The 25081-nt window shown below is 46.0% G+C and overlaps 1 protein-coding gene across 4 annotated transcripts in view; it reads right to left on the minus strand.

Annotated features, from left to right (window-relative positions):
• Window positions 1-722: 722 nt before the first annotated feature.
• HDAC5 (histone deacetylase 5) overlaps window positions 723-25081 on the minus strand; it is a 129177-nt gene continuing 104818 nt past the window's right edge. For all 4 annotated transcript variants that reach the window (XM_066628789.1, XM_066628787.1, XM_066628786.1 and 1 more), the window contains 12 exons: window positions 22435-22555; window positions 20874-20923; window positions 19630-19737; window positions 18828-18883; window positions 17530-17617; window positions 15868-15987; window positions 14686-14783; window positions 12541-12659; window positions 10988-11121; window positions 9876-9960; window positions 8818-8971; window positions 723-7948 (listed from right to left, as the gene is read on the minus strand). In XM_066628789.1, coding sequence (XP_066484886.1) covers window positions 7909-7948; window positions 8818-8971; window positions 9876-9960; window positions 10988-11121; window positions 12541-12659; window positions 14686-14783; window positions 15868-15987; window positions 17530-17617; window positions 18828-18883; window positions 19630-19737; window positions 20874-20923; window positions 22435-22555 — 1173 coding nt within the window. In that variant the 3' untranslated portion in view covers window positions 723-7908. The remainder of the gene's footprint in view (window positions 7949-8817; window positions 8972-9875; window positions 9961-10987; window positions 11122-12540; window positions 12660-14685; window positions 14784-15867; window positions 15988-17529; window positions 17618-18827; window positions 18884-19629; window positions 19738-20873; window positions 20924-22434; window positions 22556-25081) is intronic.

A 25081-nucleotide genomic window follows, 5' to 3' on the forward strand; every position in this document is an offset into this window, starting at 1 on the left:
CCTTTTGTTGGGGGGGGGGGGTGCCCTACTGAAATTTTGCCAATTCCTTTCATGTGTGGGGTGGTTGCATCTCATCTCCAGGACATCTGCAAAGAAATGAACACTAACGTGCATGGCCTGCCATTTCATATAAACCACAGCAGCCCAACTGTATTGTGATCTATAGAACAACTGTGTGTTCCTTGCCTTTTTCACGAACGGGCAAACACCCTCAATTTGTGTCAGGAGGCACCAGGGCTAGATTCAGGAGCCCTTAACTCCGTATGAAGTTGCCTCACGGTGAGCCACCAGACCTGCTGGTTGGAACAACTTCTAGATAGCAAAAGTATTTTGGGGCTCCAAATTGCCCACACCCTAGACAGAAAGAGCTATAAAAAAAAAAGTGAAAAGTTTGCACTGAGACTTTGCCTTGGTTTCATCTCGCTTGCCATCAGCACAGCAGTAGCAATTTGTGATCAGTGAAGGACAGGCTGATGTAGAATGAATGAACACAGCAGAGGAAGAAAAGCTTTCAACAGTGTGTAATAGTAAGGAGGACTTCAAGCAGTATGAGAGCTACACGTGTATCCCATTTGTTAGAGCTAGTGCAAGCCAAAGTCCTCCTGTATGAGACACACACAATCCACATTTTTTCCCGTTTGGGCTCCACTGAGTTTGGCAAGTGGGGGACAAGACTCACAAAGAAAAGCCAATGGGCACCACACATTGATTCTGCCACAAAATATTGCCAGAAAGTTTTATTTACACAAGGACAAACATTGGAACAGATTACAAAATACTCAAACTGAAAATTGTATTCAGAGCAAGATAGAGAGAGTGAGAGACAAGTAAGCAGGAGGAAAAGCCAGAAAAAAAAAAATTACAGATATTCCCATTTGTGGAGGGCAATGTCATGGCAAAGGGGTTGGTTAGAAGAAAAGGGGAGGGGAACAGAAAACACCGTTCCTTTCCTGAAGTACAGCACCCTTGACAATTTTAATACTGGTGTGGAATCCTATACAAAGGATAACCACTGAATGTGAGCTGTAACACAAGACAATTGTTCCATGCTGTTGTCCTAAGGACTAATGGCTTTTCAAAAGGGCTTGCAATGTATGGCCAGCCTCTGACTTCTCCCACCTGCCGCACACAAAAAAAAAATCCCCAAATGAGAAACAATACGGAAACAATGGCTGATGAAAAAATGTATACATTCTTCCCCCCCCCCCAAAAAAACCAAGAAGTGGAAAAAAGAGACAGAGAGATGTGTGACAAACCCTCTGACGGGACCCTCCCTTCCTAATTCTAACCTTTGTGTAAAAACACTGCTTGTTCTCTAATCTAGATGGAGTCACCTTTGCTGTGTGCAAAAGGTGTATAATCTCAACAGAGATACGATTCCATTTTAAAACTGGATTATAAGTCTCTTTATAAGTGGAAGGATGTGGGCAGGGTGAAGGGGAAGAAACAGGACCATTCTCCTTCCCTTTGACACTTATTGATTCCTGAACATTTGGTTGTCTAAACAATGGAAGCCTGTGTGCGCTCACCCCTGACTAGCCCAGGGAGAGAAGTCAGCATGTCCTCTTTTTCGGGGCTCTAGGTCTGCATGGAAATATCCTGCAAACCACACATGGACAGTAGCATCTGTGAAAAGGATTGGTGAGAGGAATGGCAATGCCTCCTGCGTGCAAATGTGAGTCATAACGGAAATGCCCACTTCACCTGGCTAGTTGGATAGACAATGGGTTGCTTCCAAAGTGAGTCAGCCGTGACTAAGTCCCATTGAAATGAATGCAACGTAACATTAGTCACAACTCGCGTATCTCATAGAACTCAATTATGCTGAGTCACAACTAGCTTTCTTTGGATACAGCCCAGCTAATATGAGTGCTCCTAAAGTCCTCTTCTTTCCATCATCTGCTGCAGTCGTGACCACATAAAACTGCTAAAAATATCATGCTCCCCACCTTTGTTTGTCTACCACTCTGCAAGCAGCGGAATTCTCAGTATATTTTCTCAGTTCTAAGAAAGGATTTGCTGGGTTATAGACCAAATGGGCTGCCTTGCTGGTTCTTAAAATACAAACATTGTGAGCATTTCTGAATTCATAATTTCAGCCTTCCATGGAGCTACCACAGGGGCAATTTTCTTATTTTTGCTCCACTGGAGGGGGGATGACACAGGAAAGTGCATGGGATGCTTTAAGGTTCTCAACATATACAAGAGTTAGGAATTTTGATTGACCTGATCTGCCACTGTTCAAGATACTTCATGGAAAAACCTAATATTCCTATGAAACTGGCATGGATTTGAGTGTGCGCGTAACCCAATCAACCTAATGGGTTAATGCACAATTGGGGAGAGGAGTAATGAGGAGCTAGACCTGCTCTAGCAGTCCTCCTGGGTTCAAAGGAAGTTCCACCTCACCCTCTTTTGAGAACCTTGGCTCTCAACGTGAATCACCGCTGCATCCATAACTGCAATTCAAACCTTCAACAGCAGATACTGGATAGAGGAGCAGTGAGATGATGTGTGCTTGTTTGGGTTTAAAAAAAAGAAAAGTCAAAGTTTTCTCTATTTTTTGGACTAATTCTGCTCATCAGGAAGCTTGTGTATAGTTAAGGAAGTAGGTCCCGGGTATCTTCTGCTAGCCCTGAAATCTTAGCCCGAAAGGTGAATTCCTCATTTATTTCTGGGGATATGTTCACATGGCAAAAACTGGTCAGGGCTCACCCTTGCATATACACTAGATTGAAAGCAGCCATAGACAATCATTCCAAGTTGGGGGGGGGGAGGGAAGAATTGGAAGCTCCCATCTAGCACTTAGCCATTTAAATGCATCTTGCTGGGAGGTTGTGAAGATGCACAATTGAGGATGCATCTGAGCAATGATTGGGGGCAGAGGCTGCATCAAATCCCCAGCCTTGCAAAATACACATGAAAAACCCACATAGCATAAAAAGAGACTGACACAAATCATACTCTGTACATGCCAAGAAACCAGGGGAAGATGTAAGACCAGATACCATTCTGCTTCCCTTTGACATTTACTGATTCCTGGTTGTGTAAACAAAGTGTGTGTACAGACATATGTTGTATTCAGATGTACAATTCCAGTCCAGGACCAAGCTTAGGAAAACCAGCTCTGACAGTCTGCTGCAGAAGCTTGCTATGAACAGCACTGATTGGTTAGTGCTCGCATGTCACCAACACCTCTCCACGCCATTCCCTAGAGCAGTTTTATGACTATTTTAAAACTGATTTTTTTTTTGAAGGCAGAGAATAGATATTTAAATGAATGTTTAAATTTAATGTTTTAAAAAAAAAATCATGTAGTTCATATAATGATGGGGGGAATAGTAGATTGCCAAGATCAATGTTTGAATTGCTGATTAGTACATTTGTCAAGTGCATAGTGAAAATCCAGCTGAGCTCTTTCAGTGGGACAAGAGGCCATAGTGATTGGTCCTGTTTAAGTGTACATCTGTGCATTTCCTAAGGCCCTGGATGGGATCATGGGAAGCTCTCAAATGACCAACTCTCAGGAATCAGTTCTAAAATTGTGACAGAGCACTCAAGGGCTGCCACTATGAAAAGAGGTTGAAAAGGCAAAGCTTGATTGTGGGTATAGAAGTGCACAAGTTAGCGTTTTTAAAGGGGTGGCATTTTTTTAAGGCGCAGGCATTCAAGATCCACAGCAGCCTATCTCCTGAATGTGATTGGGGACTTGGCAGGAGTGATGTTCTCAGTCTGCAACAAGGGAGGCTATGGAGTGCTGCTGCCAAATTACACAGAGATGATAAACCTAGGCTGGTTGTGGTACTTTGGATGTAGGTAGGAAGTTGCTACTCTGACATCGCCGATTACTCTGGAGTTAAGGTTAAGGGTGGTACCTTAACTCATGTACCTGCAATCCAAAATTAACCCTTCCTGACAAGAATACATTTCACCACCCTTCCCCTCTCTCTTCCCCATATGGCTTATTTTTCCTCACCATGAATGCAAAATTGACTCATGTATATGAATTATAAAAGACGAAAACAAAACAAATATGCGATGCACATATGAGCGATCAGAGGTTACTGGAAACACCACTATTTCCCTTAACTGCCAAGTCACCTTGATTCATATTTAGATACTCCTCTGTATCTAAGATATCACATGGTGCCCCTTTATTGACCTGCAGCATCCTTCTGTGACATCTTTCCATTTTGAAGAGCACTCTGCAAAGCCAACAAATGACAACCAGGCGGTCTTGAGAAACTAATGCAAAAGGTGCATCTGGATGGCTCTGATCTGGGGAGGGACGCCAGAAGTTTCAGATATTCAGGGGGCTTCACCCCACACTGGTATCCACAGCTAAAAAGGGCTTGTTCCTGGCCGGATTGTTTTTCTTAGGACATCTCCCTCGCTCTTGTGTCTAGCAAGCCAATTTATATTGTGGAAGCAAGTGGGTAAATGTTTGCTGTGTGGAGACAACAGCATCCAGCCATTTATTACATAAAATCTCTACCCTGTTTTCACCTTGCCTTCCCAACTTCAAACCAGGAGGCCCAAAGCAGCTGAAAACCCTCCCAGGTACAGGTGTGCTTCCTTAATGATGGGTAATACATTCTCCGTTCCCCATTGTTATTCGATTAGGTTGTTAAGTGAACATTCAGCCCAATCTACTGCCTTTGTTGTGTAAACAGACACTCACTGGCTGCAAAGGCTACTGGAGACTGATTACCTCTTCTTTGCATTAAAAGCCTCTTTGTTGTGTAAACAGATACTCTGCTGTAGGCTATGGGAGACCACCTGACTGCTTCATTAAGAGCCTCTTTGTTGTACTTCGACCAAATCATATATGCGACCCGTTGTTAAGCGGCCAGTCGTTAAGCAACACACACCTGTGCTACGACACACAGAAGCAGCCACTTGATAAAGCATGTATAACCTCATGCCCTGCCTGCTCTGGTGCTGATGTATTGCTAGATGCGGCTCATCTACTCTCAACCCAATTCATTAAAAAGCCTGAGAAAGCAGAAAGCTAAGCACACACTGCTGAAACTGTGGATAAATACTGCCTAGTAGTCAGAGCTGGCCTTAGGAGCTGTGGGGCCCAATGCAAAACATTTTTGCAGGGTCTCCCATCCCATGGGCCCCCCCCCTCCACCCACTAGGATGAGTGGGTAGCTGTGAGGCTGCCAGCAGCAGTGTTGCCACCAACTGCTTCCAGGGAGGAGGCAATTTCAAGCCAATCAGACCCAGGGACAGGTAGGAGGGAGGGCCGTCGAGTGGCAATGATCCGCTCACTTCGCTCTCGGTATGGAAGATTCCATGCGAGATTGTCAGCTACACAGTGAGGTGCCAGCTCTGGCTGCAGGCTCTTCGCCCCAGTGTGGAGCCTCTCCAGGCACGTGGCCCAATTTGGTCAAACTGCCCTAAAGCCAGCCCTGCTAGCAGTGGCAAGGCTATGACACGGGGATCCAGATAGGTGAGCATGACCACTTTGTTGGATGAGGTCTCCATCTCCCACTTGCCTGTTCCGTTCTCCCACCAGCAGGCTGCTATGAACTAGTACAGCAGGCGCAAGGAACCCATTTTCAGACATGCTTATTGTCTGATGCAACGGCCTTTGTTGATGCTCTCCCCCCCATTCTTTGGATTGGGCTACTGCCACAGTGCCAACTCAGCAGGGAGGGAGGGAAGGAAGGAAAGCCTTGCCTGGATATTCCATTCCATTCATCACATACTTAAGTACAATTATTTCCTAAGTAACCTTGGGAAGGAATACCCCAACCCCCAACTGCCACCTCCACATGGAACTTTTGGGAGGATTAATCTCTAATCAAACGCAGAGATCCCTAAAACAGTTTCCCTGGCAAGATTCGCAACCATGAGTGCAGCGAAAAACACATCACAATCTTACATTCAATACAACTCCCCCCTCCCCAGTGCCCTATCATCACGCATACACACACGCACACAGCTTAGAAATCCCACAGCCCTGAATTAATGAAAACAATACCCAAGCCCCTTCACTTCCCTTGTTGCATTATCCCTGCTAGCAACTTTCCAAAGGAAAGGAGAGTTTTGTGGTACAAGTTAAAAAAATACTATTAAATAATACATCTGTAATAAAATTATATACCTTTTTTTTCTTTATATCCATTTCTTTTAAAAGTTAAAATTGCTCTACATTTTCTTTTCTTTTAGTTGTTTTTGTTTTTGGCTGGTGAAGTAGTAACAGCAAAGAATTCTCTCCTTTTTCTTTTTTCTTTATGAATGGACAAAAGTTTCATTGAAACAAAGTTTGTGCACGTGATACAAGAAATCAAATTATTTACAATAAGTGATGAGGAGTCTTTCAAACAAGGACAACAACGAGGAAGAAAGAAAAAAAAGAGAGAGGAAAAGAGAAAACTTCCAGAAAGCATTGGTCATGAAACAGTCAACATAAGCACACTCTTAATTACAAAAGGAATTTAATGACATAAACCCTGATCCAGCTAAGGAGATTTGTGCTCATAAACAGGCTTGCGTGCACAAATCTTTGCTTGCCAGATTGGGACTTGAGGATCAGGCGTGTATCCCAGCAAGGATGCTGTCTGTCTGCACTGTGTTGATTTGAACGGGATGTATATTCCAATGTGCATTCAAATGTACATCCCCATCCACGTTCTCCCACAGCTAGTCACATGCTATTCGTTTGTTTACCCAAGACTAGCACTGGATCGGGGATCCGTGCGCACGGGAGTCAGGGATTACCCAAGATTTCTTTCCAATATTTATAAAGGGTCATCACCCTTAGAGATGGTTAGCAGAAGTTGGGAGGGGGGGTTGGAGGAGAATTGAACTCACAGGGTAATTAAGGCATTAACAAAAATGACTTAAAGGCACACATTTTTTTCCTTTCTCCTCACCTTGGGGGCTTCTCTTAGAGATCAATTCAGAACTATACACATTGAGGAACACTTTACAACTGGATGGATCAGGAGAAAGAAGGTTTTAGGCAACAAAGGTAGGATTAAATCCAAACAGTTTGGCTCTAAATGGGACGGGGGGGGCGGATAGCAGGTGAGACAGGAAGTAGAAATTGGAGGGGGGGGGAAGTATTTGAAAACACATCTGGGAGTTTATCTTCAATCCCATCAAAATGTGCAAATAATCTAGAGGGGAGAAATGAGATTCCAGGAAGAGATTTTGGAAGAAGGGGCAGGCAGGCCCAACCCAATAGGTAACATAGGTGGCTGCCTTGGACAACAGAATTCCAGGGGCTCCAGGCTAATAGAGACATCTTGTAGGGGAACGCCCTCCTGCTCCTGCCCTTCTGGACAATAAGGTTTGAAATTCAAAGACAACTGGATCTCACCCCTTCCCCGCTCGTTTCTTCCAATGGCATCATTTCTCCTGACTCCACATCAATGAATGGAGCAAAAGCCTCCTGGTACTGAGCAGTGAAAAGAAGTTGCAAAAAGTCTGATGGAGAGGAAGTACCGTACACTTCCCTGCCTCCTCGGCCTACAAGAAGATGTTCTGTGTGTAAATTTCACCAAGGGCAGCAAAATAGCTTGCACTGGCCCTGAGAGACGGATGAGTTTAGCAGCTGGGGGCGAGGGAGAGGGGAACGAAACTTAAGAAAAGAATAGCAGGAGGAGATGTCCATTTGAAAGCCCCCCCCCATTCCCCTCACAAATCCCAAAAGAGTTAGGACAAAATGGTGATGCTGGTGAGAATGAATGCTAGGAGACTGACGCGATCACGCACACAGAAACGGGAGCATTTTGTCCAGTGCAACTCTTTTTTTTTTTTCTTTTTTCTTTTAATAGATAAAAAAATTAATTTGTTTTGTTGTTGGTTGGTTGGTTGTTTGTTTTAAACGAAATCACAAATGACCAATTAAACCCACAGAGTGACAGCTACACAAATCGAAGTCTTGGCACTTCACAACACAGGTTCGGCCTCCATTGGCTCCTCTGCTTGTCTGTGGGGAGGGAAGAAGGCAAAGAACAGCGCATTAATGGCCCTCCCTTGGTAAAGAGGTAGGATTCACAGCTGTCGGCTGCAATGTCAAATACTGTGCTGTGAACACTTTGCCAAGAAGGGAGGATTAATTGCTACAACACTGAAAGTCAGGGGAGCTTTTAGGTAAGTGGGAGATCTGTTGAGGATGGAAGAAAAGCCTTAGACAGCAAAACAAACAGTTCTGTGGCTGCTGTTTTGAGGACAGGGAGCAGAGCCAGGGGTGTTAGGCAGGACAAAGGTTTAGGGCAGTGGTTCTCAAACTCTCTGAGGAGTGCACCACTGCCTCCTCCCTGCCTCCAGGCTGCCCCCACCCCTTAAGGGGGCAGGGGCCAGGGCCCACAGGCTGGGGTGTCGCGACACCCCAGTTTGAAAAGCCCTGGTTTAGGGGCTCAAAAACTGTGGAAAGAGAGCACAAAAGCTTAGAGATGCCCAGGAAGACAGAGCTGCAAGCCCAGAAGATAAGGTGGGTGAAAGGACAATAAAGCAAGCATCAGCGAGAGCTTCCCTCCAGGGGATAACAGCAAGTACAGGGTGGAGAGAAGACCATTTGGTTCAGAACAGAGACAGGACAAAGCTTAAAGCCCATCCTCCAATATTGTAGGGGGGAAAACGTCAGCTGAGACCAGTTTTGACCTAAGAAAAAGTCACTAGTTTGTGGTTTCAGCTCAGAGAGAACCACCTTTGTGGCTGCTAAGTGGAAGCTAACATTTTCTTTCTTTCTAACACAGAGAGACACAATACAACCCCGGTTGGCTCCCCGGTAGGAACATGGAGCTTGAAGCAAGACCCTCAGACATTGCCATCCCTGATTCAAGTGAGTGAGCATACCGAACACTGCCATCTGCTTTCCCCTGCTCTGTGTCCACTGACAAGGATGCCATGGCACTGACCGTCTCTGCCTCCTCTGCCTCGCCCTTCTGCGCCTCCAGCAAGGAGCAGCCGACAACTGCTGCAGAGTGTTTCACTGAGCTCCAGTGCTTGCCTACGGTATAAGGGGCAAAGTGTTATGCAGGAGTTGCCACAGTCACTTGTGAACTTTCCCACTTAAGGGACAATGACAACTTACATTTTTTTGGGGGGGAGGCTATTTTCGAGATGGACGTGAACCCTCTGAATAAACAGTGGAATGGTGGGAGAAGGCTGGGAGCCTGTTTTCTGAAATACCTGGGGTGGTGCATCTTGCAGAAGAAGTCCCCCCCTCTCTGCCCCACCCATCACATGGCACTAACTGAACTTGGGCTAAAGAGGGTCTCAAGCAGGAAGAGGCAGGAGTGTGTTTCATGATTCTGCTTTAGAAGCTGGGATGCAACAAGAAGCACATCACAGGATGCTAGAAACCAATTTGGATCTTGGAGCCAAGGAGGCCCCAGGATGACTGGGCTAGAAACAGGCCCTCTGCCAAACATGGAACCTCTAGTATAAGCCAGTGTTTCTCAACCAGTGGTAAGGGTACCACCAGAGGTACTTAAGGTGGTGACTGGTGGTACTTACAGTAAGACTTGGCAGGAATAAGACACAACAAACAGCAGTAGGAGGCTCAGCTCAGAGGCAGAGCTCCAAAGCATGCTTTTCCACACTCAGAAAAGCTTTCTGTCTGCCCTGAGCCTCTTACCCGTGTTCTGCCACACTGCCTCCCAACCCAGAAGTGGACTGGTAGTGATGGCATCGCCAGTAAATTCTGGTGGTACTTCAAACAGGTGGACTGTGTGAAGTAGTACCATAGAGGATAAACTGGTATAAGCTTCCTGCTTTCCAAACACTCACCAGCACACACTGGTCACGTTCATTTTCACGGGTACCCCAAAAGATCTTGTGGGTACCATCCTTAAATACAACACCAGAAACAGTTCTTGTCCATCGCAAAGAGCCCAGCACCCACAACTTACTCTGGATTTCAATGACTTTCTCCAGCGTGGCCACAGCATTTGCATTGGGCTTTTGTTGCAACAGAGCTTGATCCGGCTGCTCCAACTATATCAGAGAAAGACAAAGTGTTTCGTTTTTACAGTAAAAGATGCCAGCACTCAAAGCCATCCAAAAATCATGAGATGGACCAAAAAATAAATAAAGGCAAGAAAGAGAAGCACAAAGGAAAGCTGAGAGAGCAGGCAAGGCAAGACAGACCTGCCTATTCTGCAAAGGCTGGCCCCTTTTTCCTGTAACTAAGTGCATGTACAGTGAGCCCTCGGTACCCACGGGCTCTGCATCCATGGATTCCACCATCTGCAGATGCCTCCCTGCACCTCTGAAGGCCTCCAGGATGTAGCCGGAAACCACTTCTGGTTGCATCTAGGAGGCAAGGTGGAGTGGGCCATGGGCCCAGCATGACCTCCAGAGAGCCCGGCATGTCCCCCAGGAAAGTCATTGCAGCATCAGGTACTAGACTTCAGCATCAGCCAAATTTGTTATGGGGGGAGTTTCCAGAAAGAACCCCCCACCCCCACCCATGGGTAATGAGGACCCACTTGTACATGAAATAAAGGCATGTTCTTTCCCTCTTTACCCCATCTCTATTTCCCTTCCCTGCCTCTGTTCTTTCCTTTTTGGCAATTATCTACAATGGAAGCTCCTCAGGGCAGGGACCTGTCCGTTTGACTTTTGCAAAGCACCATGCTTGTTGATAGCGCTATATGAAGTATATTTTTCTTTGCACAGATCTGATGGTGCCCTAAAGCGTAGCAGGGAAATGTAGCTTCATTTCGATCATGAAAACTGGACAGCTATACTGATTTCCAGCTGTGCCTTGTGCTGACACCAGTGTTGAAAGACTAATATTTAAACAGAAATGGACACACACAGGCATGCTAGGACAAGTGTGCCTTTATTCCTCTTTCCCACCCTCCAGCACCACTCCCATCACTGCCAGACCACTTCTCGTAAGTATGGCAGAATCACAGCCAACAGCTGCCCAAAACCTTTGGACCTCATCCTGAGCCACTGGGTGAGCCCTCACACCCAGAGGGAGAGAGAGAGAAGCAGTCCTGCCAGCCAGACCTACCTCAAGGCCAAGCAGGGCAGAGACACAGGCTTCAGAGGCATCACAGATGGCTGTCAGATCATGACCTCCCTCCAACGCTAGGACAACCCGCCCACCTGCCAGTGTCATCAGCTGCTTGGTCAGATGTCCAAAACCTATGTGGACCAGGAAGAGAACATCAAGAATCATTTATTTATTCATTCATTCATTCATTCTTCACAGTTTTATACCGCAGTTCCTCCAAGGAGCTCAGGATAGTGTACATAGTTCCTCCTTTTGTCCTCACAGCAACGCTGTGAGGTAGGTGAGGCTGAAGAGATGGTGACTAGCCCAAGGTCAGCCAGGAACCTTCATGGCTGAGTGCAGATTTGAACCTGGATCTTCCAGGTCATAAACCAAATCCTGAACCACTACACCATCCTGGCTCTGCAAGAGCTATCGTCTGCAAAAGATACAAGTGCCCCTGCTCCTCAGTGGAAGCCCAGTGGAAGCCACGCATGCATGCCTCCATCTTTGCCCCACCCCAGCTCAAATCTCTGACATGTCCAGGTAAAAACTGTCAGGTAGTAGTGCTGAAAAGGGAGCTTCCCCTGAAACTGGAGAACTGTTGCCAGTCAGAGTGGACATTGTTTGACTAGAGCAAGGGTGCCCAAACCCCGGCCCGGGGGCCACTTGCGGCCCTCAAGGCCTCTCAATGCGGCCCTCAGAGAGCCCCCAGTCTCCAATGAGCCTCTGGCCCTCCGGAGATTTGTTGAAGCCCACACTGGCCCAACACAACTTCTCTCAGTGTGAGGGCGACTGTTTGACCTCTTGTGTGAGCTGTGGGATGAGAGCTCCCTCCACTGCTTGCTATTTCACATCTGTGATGCAGCAGCGGCAGCTAAGGAAAGGTCAGCCTTGCTTTTTGCAAGGCCTCTTATAGGCATTGAGCTATTGCAAGACCTTGATTCATTTATATAAGTTCATCTTCAATATATTCATTTATGTAAACTTATGTAAATTTATTCAAATTTTAAATGTAGATTAATTATTTATTTCCCCAGCCCCCGACACAGTGTCAGAGAGATGATGTGGCCCTCCTGCCAAAAACTTTGGACACCCCTGGACTAGAGGGACCAGAGGACTGGTGCAGCAGAGGGCAGCTTCCTATGTTTGTGTGGATGGAACTTCTGCACCAACTGTGCAGAGAATTAGCTAATGTAGCCCTACCCATTTTCATCAACAAACGCATCCTGTAACGCAACAATAACACGTGCATGCAGGCACAGCTGGACAACTACACCTATTCCCAATGAGACACCTTGTGGTAGGAAGACATGGTCTGAAGGCACAGGATAAACTTTGCTGAACCTAAGCAGGTCTAAGTCAGGTCAGCAACTGGTTGGGAGACCACCTGGTACCCCCAGATATGCTACCTTGAGTCCCACAACGGACAGATAAACTTAATAAATCAACGTTAAAAAAGCACAAGGAGGGCAGATATGGGAATGGGCTTACAGGGGAGGTACCACTAGTGGTGTGAGTGGCTTACAAAAGTGAGGAAGGGGCTTCCCTCCCACATGCTCCACACTCACATTTGGCTGTGACGGAATATCCACCCAATGGGGACTGGTGTCCTTCAACAGCATCAAAGCCAGCAGAAACTAGGACCACATCTGGAGAGAATTCATTGGCTATTGGCATCACCACAGTCCTGGAGAAGACACAAAGAAGCCCTCAGACTTCACGTAGGGGGAGACCCACCAACATCAAAATCACGCCACCACATGCAGAGGGGAAATTCTACCCAAATAGTTTTCTCCATGCATCATTTTGCAGTTCCCCAATACAGTGATAATATTAGATTTGATTAGATCTGTCCCTGTTCTCTGTAGGCAATGCAAGTCGGAGAGGAGATACCATCAAGAGATACCAGGGGGAATGCCCTCTTTCTCTTCCCAATAGCACTTGTCTCTGGAATGTTTCTCCACAAAGATCCCTGCCAGGAAGGTTCTGCTGATCAGGGTGAGAGTTCCATTACCCCGGGCACTTTTCTCCACTCCCAGGTCACTTTCCAACCAGACAGTGACAAAAGCGGCTTGAGAACTTTGGAGACATGTGAAGCAAGAGGGAGGAACATTCAGTATCCTCTCCTTCTGCATGCCTTCTGCTGTTTCAGCAAGTCCTGGTCAACAATTAATTCCATTTACAGGGCAGGCATGTGAATAATGGCCCTATCACAGTGATTTTCAACCTTTTTCATCTCATGGCACACTGACAAGGTACTAAAATTGTCAAAGCACACCATCAGTATTTTGACAATTGACAAGGCACACCATGCTGTTGGTGGGAAGCTATGCCCCCCAATGGCCCTACTAATCAATGACCCTCCTCCAAACTCCCACGGCACACTTGCAGACCATTCCCGGCACACCAGTGTGCCACGGCACAGTGGTTGAAAATGGCTGCCCTAGCATATCTGGTTTGGCTTGAAATCTCTGACCAACCTGTAAGTGGTATCCAGTCACGTCCATTTGGCTCCAATTTGGAACCAGATGGAGGTAAGGGTGAGTAGGTGGTCCCAACTTGCGACCCACCTGGCCTTGGGCAGCGAACCACAGTTTGAAAAGTGCTGCCCTACTTCACAAGCATGTCAATTCACATCCATGAACACTAAAGCACCGTGTCATTGCTAGCTTTCCCTATATGCATGAAGGGCCAAATCCTATCCAACTTTCCAGCACTGGTGCAGCCATGCCAATGAGGCAAGTGCTGCATCCTGTGGGTGAGGGGCAGCCACAGAGGCCTCCTCCAGGTAAGGGAATGTTTGTTCCCTTTCCTCAGGACTGCATTGTGTTTGCACCGGCACTGGAAAGTTGGATAGGACTGGGCCTGAAGTTGGCTATGGACATTGTCCTGTGCAATGTTGGCCAATGAACATTGTCCTGTGCAATGTTATGTTATCAGACTTAACACTTCAGTGTTAAGTCTGATAACATAACATTGCACAGGACAATTGTGTTCTTGATAAACCCTGTTGAACTAAGAGAATAAATTCTTTAACAGCTAAGTTGATTCTTTTTTAGTTGACTAATCACAAAATACCAGTGCACTGCTTCCTGCCCACCCCAGTTGCAGGGTCTATCCAGACAATAAATGTTGCAGAATGTACTTATTAACTCTACTCGCTTCAGAAGGTAGTGCAGGTCGGGCTACTGCAGACCAAATGAGCACTATGTACAGGAGGGCAGAGGCAGCCTTCAAGCAGCATATAACAGTGAGCAGAACTGGATCCTTGGTGCAAAAATAAGGGCCTTACAAGCACACAGAAGTGGTCCTGTTTTCAGTGGTGAAATATTCGAGGATGTTTTCTGTTAATGTGTTCCTTGGTCAACAGGCTAGCTAGCAAGCCACAGAGATGGGGTCCCAGAAGGGAAGGAGCAAGAAGTTAGCAAGCCACTATGTACACATCCATGTTTCAAGAGTGGTTCTGGCAGTGGCAGCAAAGGACTAGGCCTTCTCTAACCTACAGGCTGCGAGGAGATTTGTGACCCTCCCACCAGAGACTATAACCATCACAAAGACACATACCCCCACCCCTGTTTTCTGGTTGTTCCTTTGTATGCCACCACTGGGAGAATTTACTAGCACAAGAGGCAAGCCTTCACTCACACAGGCACCTCTGCCAGAGTAGGCCCCACTCAAGCCTTGCTATAGATAGTGACTGCTGGCAACCCTACCGGAAGGCGGTCAGGTACTCCACGTCACCAATGGGAGGTTCGACTCCACCAGTCCAGGCAATGTTTACGTTATAACCTACACCCATTCCACTGCCAACCTGAAACAGAGAAACCTCACAGGTAACAAAAACTGGCTTTCAGTGACCATTCGCAGAGCTGCCGGGGGGGGGGGAGGGGTACTGGCCTACATCCATTTTGTACCACAAGGTGGGCCTGTGTGCAAATGAATTCCAGTGGAAGTGCTGAGCCAAGGAACAGAGACCAGAGGAGGAGGAATCTGGGCAGCAGTGAGCAGGATGCACACTGAAAAAAAGGCTCATCAGTCTCAAAATATGGGTGACTGATACAGGAGGGGAAACGGTTGCATAACTGAATTTGCTTTGGAGGCTACAAATTCTCTCAGCACTCTTGGCACCACTCAGAGGAAATGCTCCACCCTCCTTGCCAAGCTGTCTTCTCAGTAGGAAAGCCTCTCCCCACACAAAACGGCTGTCCCAATGCAGAGGGCAAAAAACTAACTTATGAGACTTCGCTCTCAGTTTGCATTCAGCTGCTCTACTGGATACCTATCCTCTGCCTCGCTCCACATCTTCCTTCTCTGGTACAGTCACATTGGGTGCATATAGACATACCCTCCTTACAAGATTCAGTACTGATTTTTCCACTGTAGGGAGAGCTCTGCTTCCCCACCCTGCTTTTGCTCTATTGACACATGTACTTGACTCTGAGTCCAGTGAAGATTTTCACTCCTCTCCACCCATACTTTGAATAGGCTCTCCCCCACCCATACAGTTATAAAATACAATTGGCCCTCAATTCCCAGACCACCCATGGATACTGTATCCTGCAGATAAGCAAATCCACTGGTCCGGTCCACAGGACCGCTGGACCATCAGAGATGTTCTCTGGTCACCATCCGGAGGTGTTCTGAGGCCCACAGAGGCCTCTGTGGGCCTCAGAAAGGCCTTCAGAGGTGCCTGAAAGGCACTTCTGGTTTTTGTCAAAAGTGGAATTGCCTTTCTGGCTCCTCTGGGGGCCTTTCTGAGGCCCACAGAGGCCATGTCTTTCTGAGGCTCACAGAGACCATCCTCTAAGGAAACTACAGAGAGATTCGAGGCTGATTTCAGCCCCAGCTTCTTCTATATTTCAAAGCCAAGTGCTAGAGTAAAGGTGAGTACTCACCTCCTCAGGGGCTCCACTGCCTGGGAAGAAGTTGCCATTGTCATAGCGATGGAGGGAGATATAGAGCACATTAGGATCACCGTAGAATGCCTGCTGGGTGCCATTGCCATGGTGAATATCCTGAAGGAAGAAAAGAGAAGACTGTGACTAGGAAACTCAGATAATGGGATTACTGAGGCCAAGTGCCCTTCTGCTACTGGTGGCATGGCAACAACAAACATACACTCTAGCAACGAACTAGAGAATAAAAATTCTATATACAGGAATGAAGGACCTATACCCAAGTGCTAGATGAATAACAGGCCAAGCAGAGGAGAAGGCAGCACTTAAGAGAGATTTAATCCTATGCATGCACACTCAGAAGTAAGCCACCACTGAACACAGTGGGACTTACATACAAGTAAACATACAAAGGACTGAGATGTCAGGAATCATAGTGGACCACAAATCGCCATCGTTTTACAAGCAGTCCAAGAATCCAGAGTCACTCAAAACTGTTTCAACAGAAGCCTCGTTTCCAAGACTCAGGAATTCAAAGTGGCACTCAGCTCTGTACTTTCAAGAGGCCTGAGGAATGTCACGATCATTTTTGGGCACCTCAGGTCAAGCAGAATACTGGAAGTGAGTCAGAGGATGCATAAGGGGGCCTGAAGAGTAATCCTCGGAAGACAAGCTGAAGGAACTGGGCATACCTAGCTTAATAAACAAGGAAAAGATACAATCTCGTAATTGGCACAAGAGGCCACTCAAGCAGACAAGATCACACCTAAGCTTCTTGTGCCAGAGAAAGCAAACCCAAAAGCTGTGCTGAGCCAGCAGGCAGAGTTGCATTGGTACATCAATCTCAATCAAACAATCAATCATTCAATCAATCAGTCCCAAGGGCATGGTCTGAAGGAACACGATACAGAAACTTGGCAACAGCAGCTAATTATGGATCTGGTCAGTGCCTAGTTGGGAGACCACCAAGGCGGTCTTGAGTTCTACGTAGAAGAAAGTGGGAGATAAATGTAATAAATAAATCTATGTAATTGCACTGCCATAGCATGAACATGCAAATGTCTGTAGTGGACAAAAAGTGAGTGTGGAAGGGAAGGGAAACTGAAAAGGGTGGCATAGTTGGGCAGTATCCTAGGTCTTTCAGAGTCCCCAGCCCTTTATGCAACTTGGGTAATGCTGCCTGAGGAATACCCTGACAGCAAAGCTGCTGTTCCCACAATTCTCAGGGCCTGATACGTCCTTTCCTTTTTTGTAATTGGATATGCATACAGGCCCCAAGGATGTGCACATGAAGAATTACAGTAGGTGTCTTTTGGTAATTAGATTTTTTTTAAAAAATTGTATGCTGTTGTTGTTTCCCCCCCCCCCTCCAAAAAAATACTGCACCCAAAGTAGTTCACAATACACAGCATCACCACATATTAAAAGATGGTGTCACCCAATGGGTGAGGAGCACTCAGTGGGGAATGCATGCCACAACCTGAAGTGGTGCCAATTAGGGCCACAGTAATGCCTGACTTCTTGTAAGCTGCTGACTGCTCCCAGACAAGCCAGAGCATCAATGCTCAGCAGAAAGCAGGGTGGAGAGAGGGTGAGCCTGCACGCTTTTCCCCCTCTGCCTTTAAAGAGTGGCCATTTCAGTGGAGACCAATGAACCCTTACCCAATCCACAATGAGGATTTTGCTGATGGCAAGTTTTTGCTGGAGAAGTTTGGCGGCAATGGCAACAGAGTTGAAGAAGCAGAAGCCCCTGTGAAATGAAAAAGGAGAATGGCACAGTCAGAACAGCGCAAAGGGAAGGCAAAGGACACAAGGACTGCAGTGTTAGGTCTGATCAAGGTCCACCCAGCCCAGCACTCTCTCTCCAGCAGTGGCGAGCCAGAGGCCTCTGCAAAGTTGCCTCTGAAGATCAAAGGACTGTCCTTAGTTATTGTCCATCAATACTTTCATTTCTTTAAACCACAGGTCCTGATAAAATTGTTGTTTACAAGTGTTGAATTTAAAGACATATAAATAAGGGAATATATAAAATAACCTTTACCGGGAAAATGATAAAACCATCTTTCATGAAGTCATCAGATCCCCTTTAAAAAAGGACATTGTAGCATCCTCTGGCAACGAATCCCACAAGTTAATTACATGTAGCATAAATAATTACAATGGGCCCTCCTTACCTGTGCACTCAGCATCTGCAGATCTGAACCACCACAGACATCTCCCCATGCCTCACAACACCTCCAGGAAGTGACTGGAAGCTACTTCTGGTAGCACCTGAGAGGTGTTCTGAGGCATGGGGAGGCCCGTGGCCCACTCCACTGGCCAACCTGTGACTCAGAATGCCCAAGAAAGCAAACAGGAAGTCATGGACATGAACAGAAGTAGCTTCCTGGAGGCATTCTGAGGTGCTGGGAGGCCAATGCAGAGGACCACATGCCTGGCGCAACTTACAGAGGGCTCGCGCTTCTTCAAAGTAAGGTATTGTGGTGCTGTGACCCTGCCTCCACTTTTATCTGGGACTCCAGCATCCACGGATTTTGGTATCCGTGGGGGATCCTGGAACCAATCCCCCCTAGATACGGGGGGCACACTGTACTTCCTTTTGAACCTGCTATCAAATTATTTCACTGGATGACGTTGACGCCTAATTTACAGCCCAATCCTACCTAACATTTACAAAAACAGAACAGAGGTTCTGCAGCCGTAAATGGCCAAGTGGAGACACTGATGACTGGTTAAATTAATGTCCCCTTTTAGCTCTTAGTTGATTATAAAGAGAGGGCAGGATTTTTAAAAGTTCCTCATATTACTCAGCAGGGAAAAAGACACAGAAAGTAGAATTTATATAGATAAAACCTTCACTCCCGCATCCCCACTTTTGCACATTCCAAAATAAAACTGGGAATTGTTCCTTTATATCGAAGCATACACATCTTTTTTTCTCCTTTACGCTACATACTCACATAGCTGTGGACTCCTCTGCATGATGACCTGGTGGCCGAATGACAGCAAATCCGTTCTGTAGGGAGAAAAGGGTACAGACATAAGGGCCATCAAGTCTAGTTTCCAAGGTTGGATTCAAGCCTGCACTCACAAACCAAGATCACAGAGTGCCACAAGCAGGGAATAGGAACTCGATACCGAGGTGTACACAGAACAAACAAGCTTCAGGGAGTACTTTGCATATGCTCGGCTATTCTGATCTCATTTAAAAGCTACTTCTTGTCAGAAGTGTATGGCACTCTGCAAATATTTAGAAAACACTCTGCTTGAATTTCTGAAGACAGAAACAGGCAACTCTAGCAGTAGTTCAGGAATGCTTTGCTAGCCCCCTGGCTGTAAACCAATTTACCCCTGCTAATTGGGTGAGAGGCACTTTTTCAAGTGGGTGCTCCTTTTTTTAGCAGGGGGAGAGTAACTGGCCCACCTCACCCAGCACTGTCTCTTCTAGTGGCTGTCTGCTGGTATTCATTTGCATCTTTTAGATTGTGAGCCCTTTGGGGACAGGGAGCCATTTAGTTATTTTATTTTTCTCTGTAAACCGCTTTGTGAACTTTTAGTTGAAAAGCGGTATATAATAATAATAATAATAATAATAATAATAATAATAATAATAATAATAATAATAATAATAAACAAGAGCCACAATTAAGTAAGTCTAACCTGTTGCATAATCTGTGTATAGTCAGCAGTACTCTTTTACAGAGTAGAGTTTAGAGAGGGGGAGCTGAAACATGGAGAAGCTGCACACTGGGGAGAACTCACCTTAAGCTCCCCAGACGCCACTTTGAAGGCTAGCTCTACCAAGCATCCAACGGCCATGCGGACTGCACTGGATGAGTGCATCTCGTTCCACACTGTGTCACTGTCAACCTACCATGGAAGAAACAGAGAAGAGCAACTGCAGGAGCTAATAAGGTTTTCCAGTTTCCAAGAACAAGAATATCTGAGATTATGCCTAGTTCAACCTGAGTCTTTGCCGAGTTCTTTTCTGGCTGCAATCCTATACACACTTTCCTGAGAGCAGGTGCCACTAAATTCAGTGAGACGATCTTAAAATTACGAACAAGATTTGCACATTTTCTCTTCTATCGTTTGCAGTTAATTAATTTCTGTGCGAGAACCAGGAGCTTATTTCTGGCCATCATCTGCTTAATGATGTCACTTTCTGCTTAATTATGACACTTCTGGCCCTCAGCAGGCACCATGAATGTCATTCAGCCCACTATATGAAAGGAGTTGGTGTAGATGGTCCAAATGGTCTGACCTGGCATAAAGCAGCTTCATGGGAATTTGAAACAACCAGCAATGAAACTGTAAGAGAAACAGAGGGGGGCAGGACTGATATGCTGGGATGCTGGCGGAAAATGAAGACGCAAGGAGAGAACCTGTGTGTGTATGCTTAATTTTCAAAGAAGAAAGGTGTCATGATTCAAGCATCTCTCAAAAAGGGAAATTTTCTCTGTTCATAAAGAGATGTGATGGTTGCATACCATTTCTTTAAAATAAATTCTAGTCTGTCACAATCACATACAAATTAAGGGTCGGGGGAGATACAGCCTGTTTTGAAGAGCAGTGAGTGAGAGCTATAGCGCTATAGGGTGAAGTGAGAGCCAAGGGGAAAGAGTTCACCCCATAGCTCTATAGCTCTCCACTTACAAATACTCCCCATTTTGCTCTTCAAAACAGGTTGCATTTCCCCCTAACCCTTGTTCTGTGTGTGACTGGGACAGAATGGGACTTTGTGGGCTTAGGGACGCTCATTCCATGGAGTCTGAATTTTCTGAAATACATTTTTCAAAATACAATAAACTCCAGAAAAGAGAGAAAAGTAAGAGGTGCCTGAACTCACATCAATTTGGCAAAGTGCCTGGAAAATCCAGAAATCAGAGCTGCTGTAAGAGTTACATGTAAAAAGGTGGAAGTGGTTCTAAACAGAAACATGAGAGAGAAGCTCCCCAAGCACCAAGTCTTAAAAAGGATGACCACTTGGAAAGTCATGCACTCACCCCAATACCTCCACATGGGAGAACTGCATACATCTTCTGAGTAAGAGGACCTGCAAAGAGACACAGTCAGAGAAGAAGTCAGAACCCAATTACAGGGGATAGGGAACATGTTGGACATGTACACACGAACACATGCCCTCTCCACTTTGGAGAAGCCAACGAGTTGAGAACCAGAACCTGACAGGAAGATGGAGAACACATTTGTACCCTGACCAGATCCTATGTCAGAAAGGAAGACTTCTGCACAACAAACCATGAAAAATAAATTGCACCTAGCACACGTACTCAGGAACACCTATTTACTCCCATTATCACAGTACAATATCTATCCGGGCCATGAAACTCATAGGCATTCAAATACCATTAAAAAAGCAAGTTTCTAATCCTCATTTGGTAAAGAAATTAGGCATAAAAGGGAAGATACATCTGGAATTGCTAAAAACTCAGAAGCAGGCTAGGCAGACCTTTCTTTCTCTTTCCCCATATTTAAGCCCACATTTCCTGCCCCTTCCTACTATCCAGAACAATCCAGCAAACAAACCATTTTCACGGCTCTAAAGATTCTACTTTTTTTTTGGTTTGTTTAAAGTGAAAGCAGGCGTTTTCAGGATACTGAATTGTGCATCAATACTAAATTAATTGATTGTGCAGTTGTATCCAATATTGCATTAATTCCTTCCTTCCCCTCTATGACAACACCATTGTTTCCTCCAGTCCTATAAATTCATCACTGAACTTCTTTCCTCCTGCCCGCCCATCTCCATGCCTTCTGCAATTTTTTTCTGCCTGAAACAGCCACCCCTTTCTATTTATCTATAAGTTCTTCTTTCATGTGCTCACAAGCAGACCCTTCTTCAGTAAAACCCTTCCTGAATCATCTTGATGTTACACTAGCTGTAGCCCACTACCTCTTGGGTCTTCCCTAGTTCAATGGTTCTCAAACTTTTTAAGCACTGGGGCCCATTTTTTTGAATGACAATTTGTCAGGACCCACTGGAAGTGATGTCATTAACCTGGAAGTGATGTAATGGCCAGAAGTGACATCATCAATTTAGGCTTCAAACCTAAGCCAAACCTAAAGGGCCCATTACACAGCATACGCATGCTGTTATTTTGCTTAGCTCAGAATTCAAACATTCCAGCTCATAATTCAAAGCAGCACAGACATGGATTCTTCTTCAACTACACAGTTCTCCAAACACTCTTCCCTTCCAGCGTCCCATTTTCCCCAACTATTCTGGGCCTCTCTCCCACTGGGAGCCTGTCCTGCCCAGCAACTCTGTCCCCTATATTTTCAGCTCTGTATTTTTAATGGCAGCTGAGCTAGGTGCTACATGACCCACCTGAAATTGGTTCGTGACCCACCTAGTGGGTCCCAACCCATAGTCTGAGAAATGATGCCCTAGTTTATTTCAATACTCATCCAAAAATCCCTTCTCCTTTGTATCTAATGTAGATTCCAAGCACTCCAGCATTCTGATCCTGCTACTATTGTCCTGTACAACCCCAGCACACTGTAGGTGTGCAATCTTAAAATGACAGCACACTCTGGACTCATTACCTAGCAATTTCTTGCTGTCAAGTTTTTGCCGGTTCAGGGGGCTGGTTCCATACAATAACGTGTGATGCTCTGAATGGATCGTTTGGATTTCATCCAGTGTTGCTTTCCGGCCTCGAATCCTCTAGTAGGAAAAAAAGAGATTGGAGCATAAGGTTAGAGAAAGAATCTTGAAGTTACCTCTATGGTAACTGTCCATCAGGTATCATTTCCAATCACTTCCATTAAGATGTTGTGTCTAACAGAGTGGTCAATCAGCATCAAATGTCAACAACAATTTACCAATTTCTATACCATTTTTAAATACCAATTTCAATCCAGATCAATGCATCTCTGGCTAGGGCAGCAGTCTCCAAACTGGAGACCTCTGTGTTCCGAAAAAGCCCTCCCTGTCCTGAGCGGTGCTTACCATTCCACCATGTTGCAGCTTTTCTTTCAAGTTGATCTGTACACAGGGATGCTCTGGACGGTTGCATCTATTGCCCAGTGTCCCAGCAGGTTGTGCAGCAGGATGTCTGGGCAGACACGACTGCCCAGAGTGTCCCTATGCACAGATCAGCTTGAAAGAAAAGCGACAACGCAGAGGATTGGTAAGCACTGCTCATGGGGGAGGCTTTTCCCAAATTCCAGGGTTTGGAGAACCAGGGGGTCAGCAACAGTCAGCTCAGGAGCCAACACCACAAGCATCTAGCTCCATGTAAAGAAACATTGACAAAGTAATCCCTGCTTTAAAAAACAAACAAACAAAACCATGCTGCAAAATAACTGGAACTTTCTCCACTAGGTGATTCAGCATTCCAGTGAGTGATATGGAATTACCACATAGTAAAAGGCCAGACATTGAGGAAAGAAGGCAACTCAATGAACAGCCTCTTTACAAATATTAATATCTATATCAGTGCCATGTTTTAATTGATCATAAAATAAAACTGCCGCATTTATTTGTATCATTGATGTATTTTTGCAAGATCCAATATCTGGCTGGGGGTAATCAAGCTGTCAAAGACTGAACCAGCTCATATCCTTAAGGGTCTACAGAGTGGGCATTTCCGGATGCAGAAGAGGCCCTGTTCCCTGGCAGAAACTCTGTTGTTGCTATGGTGGAAAAGTGGCAATTGGCAAACAATAATACACATCTTTAAGACCATGTTGGCTTGCACATGGCAACAGGACGGACAAGACCATTGGAAATAAAAGCAGCCATGTTTCCAGGGACTGTCATTTGAATGTTTTTTAAAAAAAATAACTTTTACTGTTTTAAGTGCTACATTAACCACACTTGCAATTTCTGTAAAAATACACACAGACACACATATTTTTAGCTTCACTTGTGATAGCACCTTTGCATCAGTTTCAATGAGATTTAATTGTTGGAAGCAGCCCTAAGTTTAATTGATTTCAATTATATGAATCTGCATGATTTTTCTCCCCTATTCTCACTGTTTACAAGAGGTAGGAGATCAAGTCCTACTGCTTTATCCCATTCATTCTGAATCCTACCAAAAGAAATCATATGAAATGCTGGAAAATGTACACTGTGTCTTGGAATGGCTAAACAAGAATTTATCAGTAAGTTTGATTCTATTTGTATACGACTCACAGCCCAATCCTGAGCTGCCCGGGGTGCCCAGGCTCGGCGGCACAGAGAACAGCTGCCACCGGACCCTGCGCGCCCCGGGCTACCGCGGGAGGCACCTTGGGAGAAGGGGACTTTTGTCCCCTTCCCCCAGGTAAGGTAAGCAGCCCCACAATGGGGCTACTCACTTTACATAAGGTAAAGGCGCTCGTGTAGGGCGCCAAGCCCTGCATGAGCGCCTTGGATCCTGCGGAGAGGAGCTCCACGGACCTGCTTCGCTCCCTCCCCTGGCACACTTCCAGCCCGCCCCCCCTCCACGCATCACGCCTCCCCCCGCCCTCTCTCCGCCCCCGCCAGCCTCCCCCCTCCCAGGAATGCCTCCTCCCCACCCCCGTCCCCACCCCTGCTTACCATGCCATGGCTTGGCAGTCTGGGAGACTGCCGAGCCGCATAAGCTGGGCAACCACCCCGTGCTAGCCCAGCACCAGCCGACACTGGGCTAGCATGGGCGGGAGCCCGGCGGAGAGGCTCGCAAACATGCCCTGCGGCACGTTTGCAACAGTGCTTGGTGGCATGAAGCCGTGCTGCCGATCACAGGATTAGATTCAGTCAGTGGATTTAGCCCATTTTCACAATTTCTCTTGGGAACTCAAGGACATTATTATACAAAAAGACACAAGGCTTACCCATTTGGTTTGTAATAGCGTTAAGGAAGTAAAGGAGTAAAAGACTCACCCTCATAACTAAATGTGAAGATGTGGCAGACATCAAGGGACTGTACAGATGTTTTCCCCAGGAAGGTTCAGTGCATAATTGATGTTCAGCCCAGGGGGAAGTCAACACTCTTATAAAGTCAATACACGTTCCTGCATGAAAAATGTAACAAAGTAACCTGCTTGAAAATTACTAGAATAGCAATGGGGAGAGAACATCTATGTTTTTCATGCAGGAACGTGGGCTTTCATACTGGGGTGGGCTGCTGCAGAACTGGGTATTATAGGTCTGTTCTTAACTATAAATATCTACAGGATTGCAGACACTGCTTGTGTTCTTTTAACAAGAGCGCTGACTTAT

This window comes from Tiliqua scincoides, chromosome 5 (genome assembly GCF_035046505.1).
Source record: "Tiliqua scincoides isolate rTilSci1 chromosome 5, rTilSci1.hap2, whole genome shotgun sequence".
Classification (NCBI taxonomy): Eukaryota; Metazoa; Chordata; class Lepidosauria; order Squamata; family Scincidae; genus Tiliqua; species Tiliqua scincoides.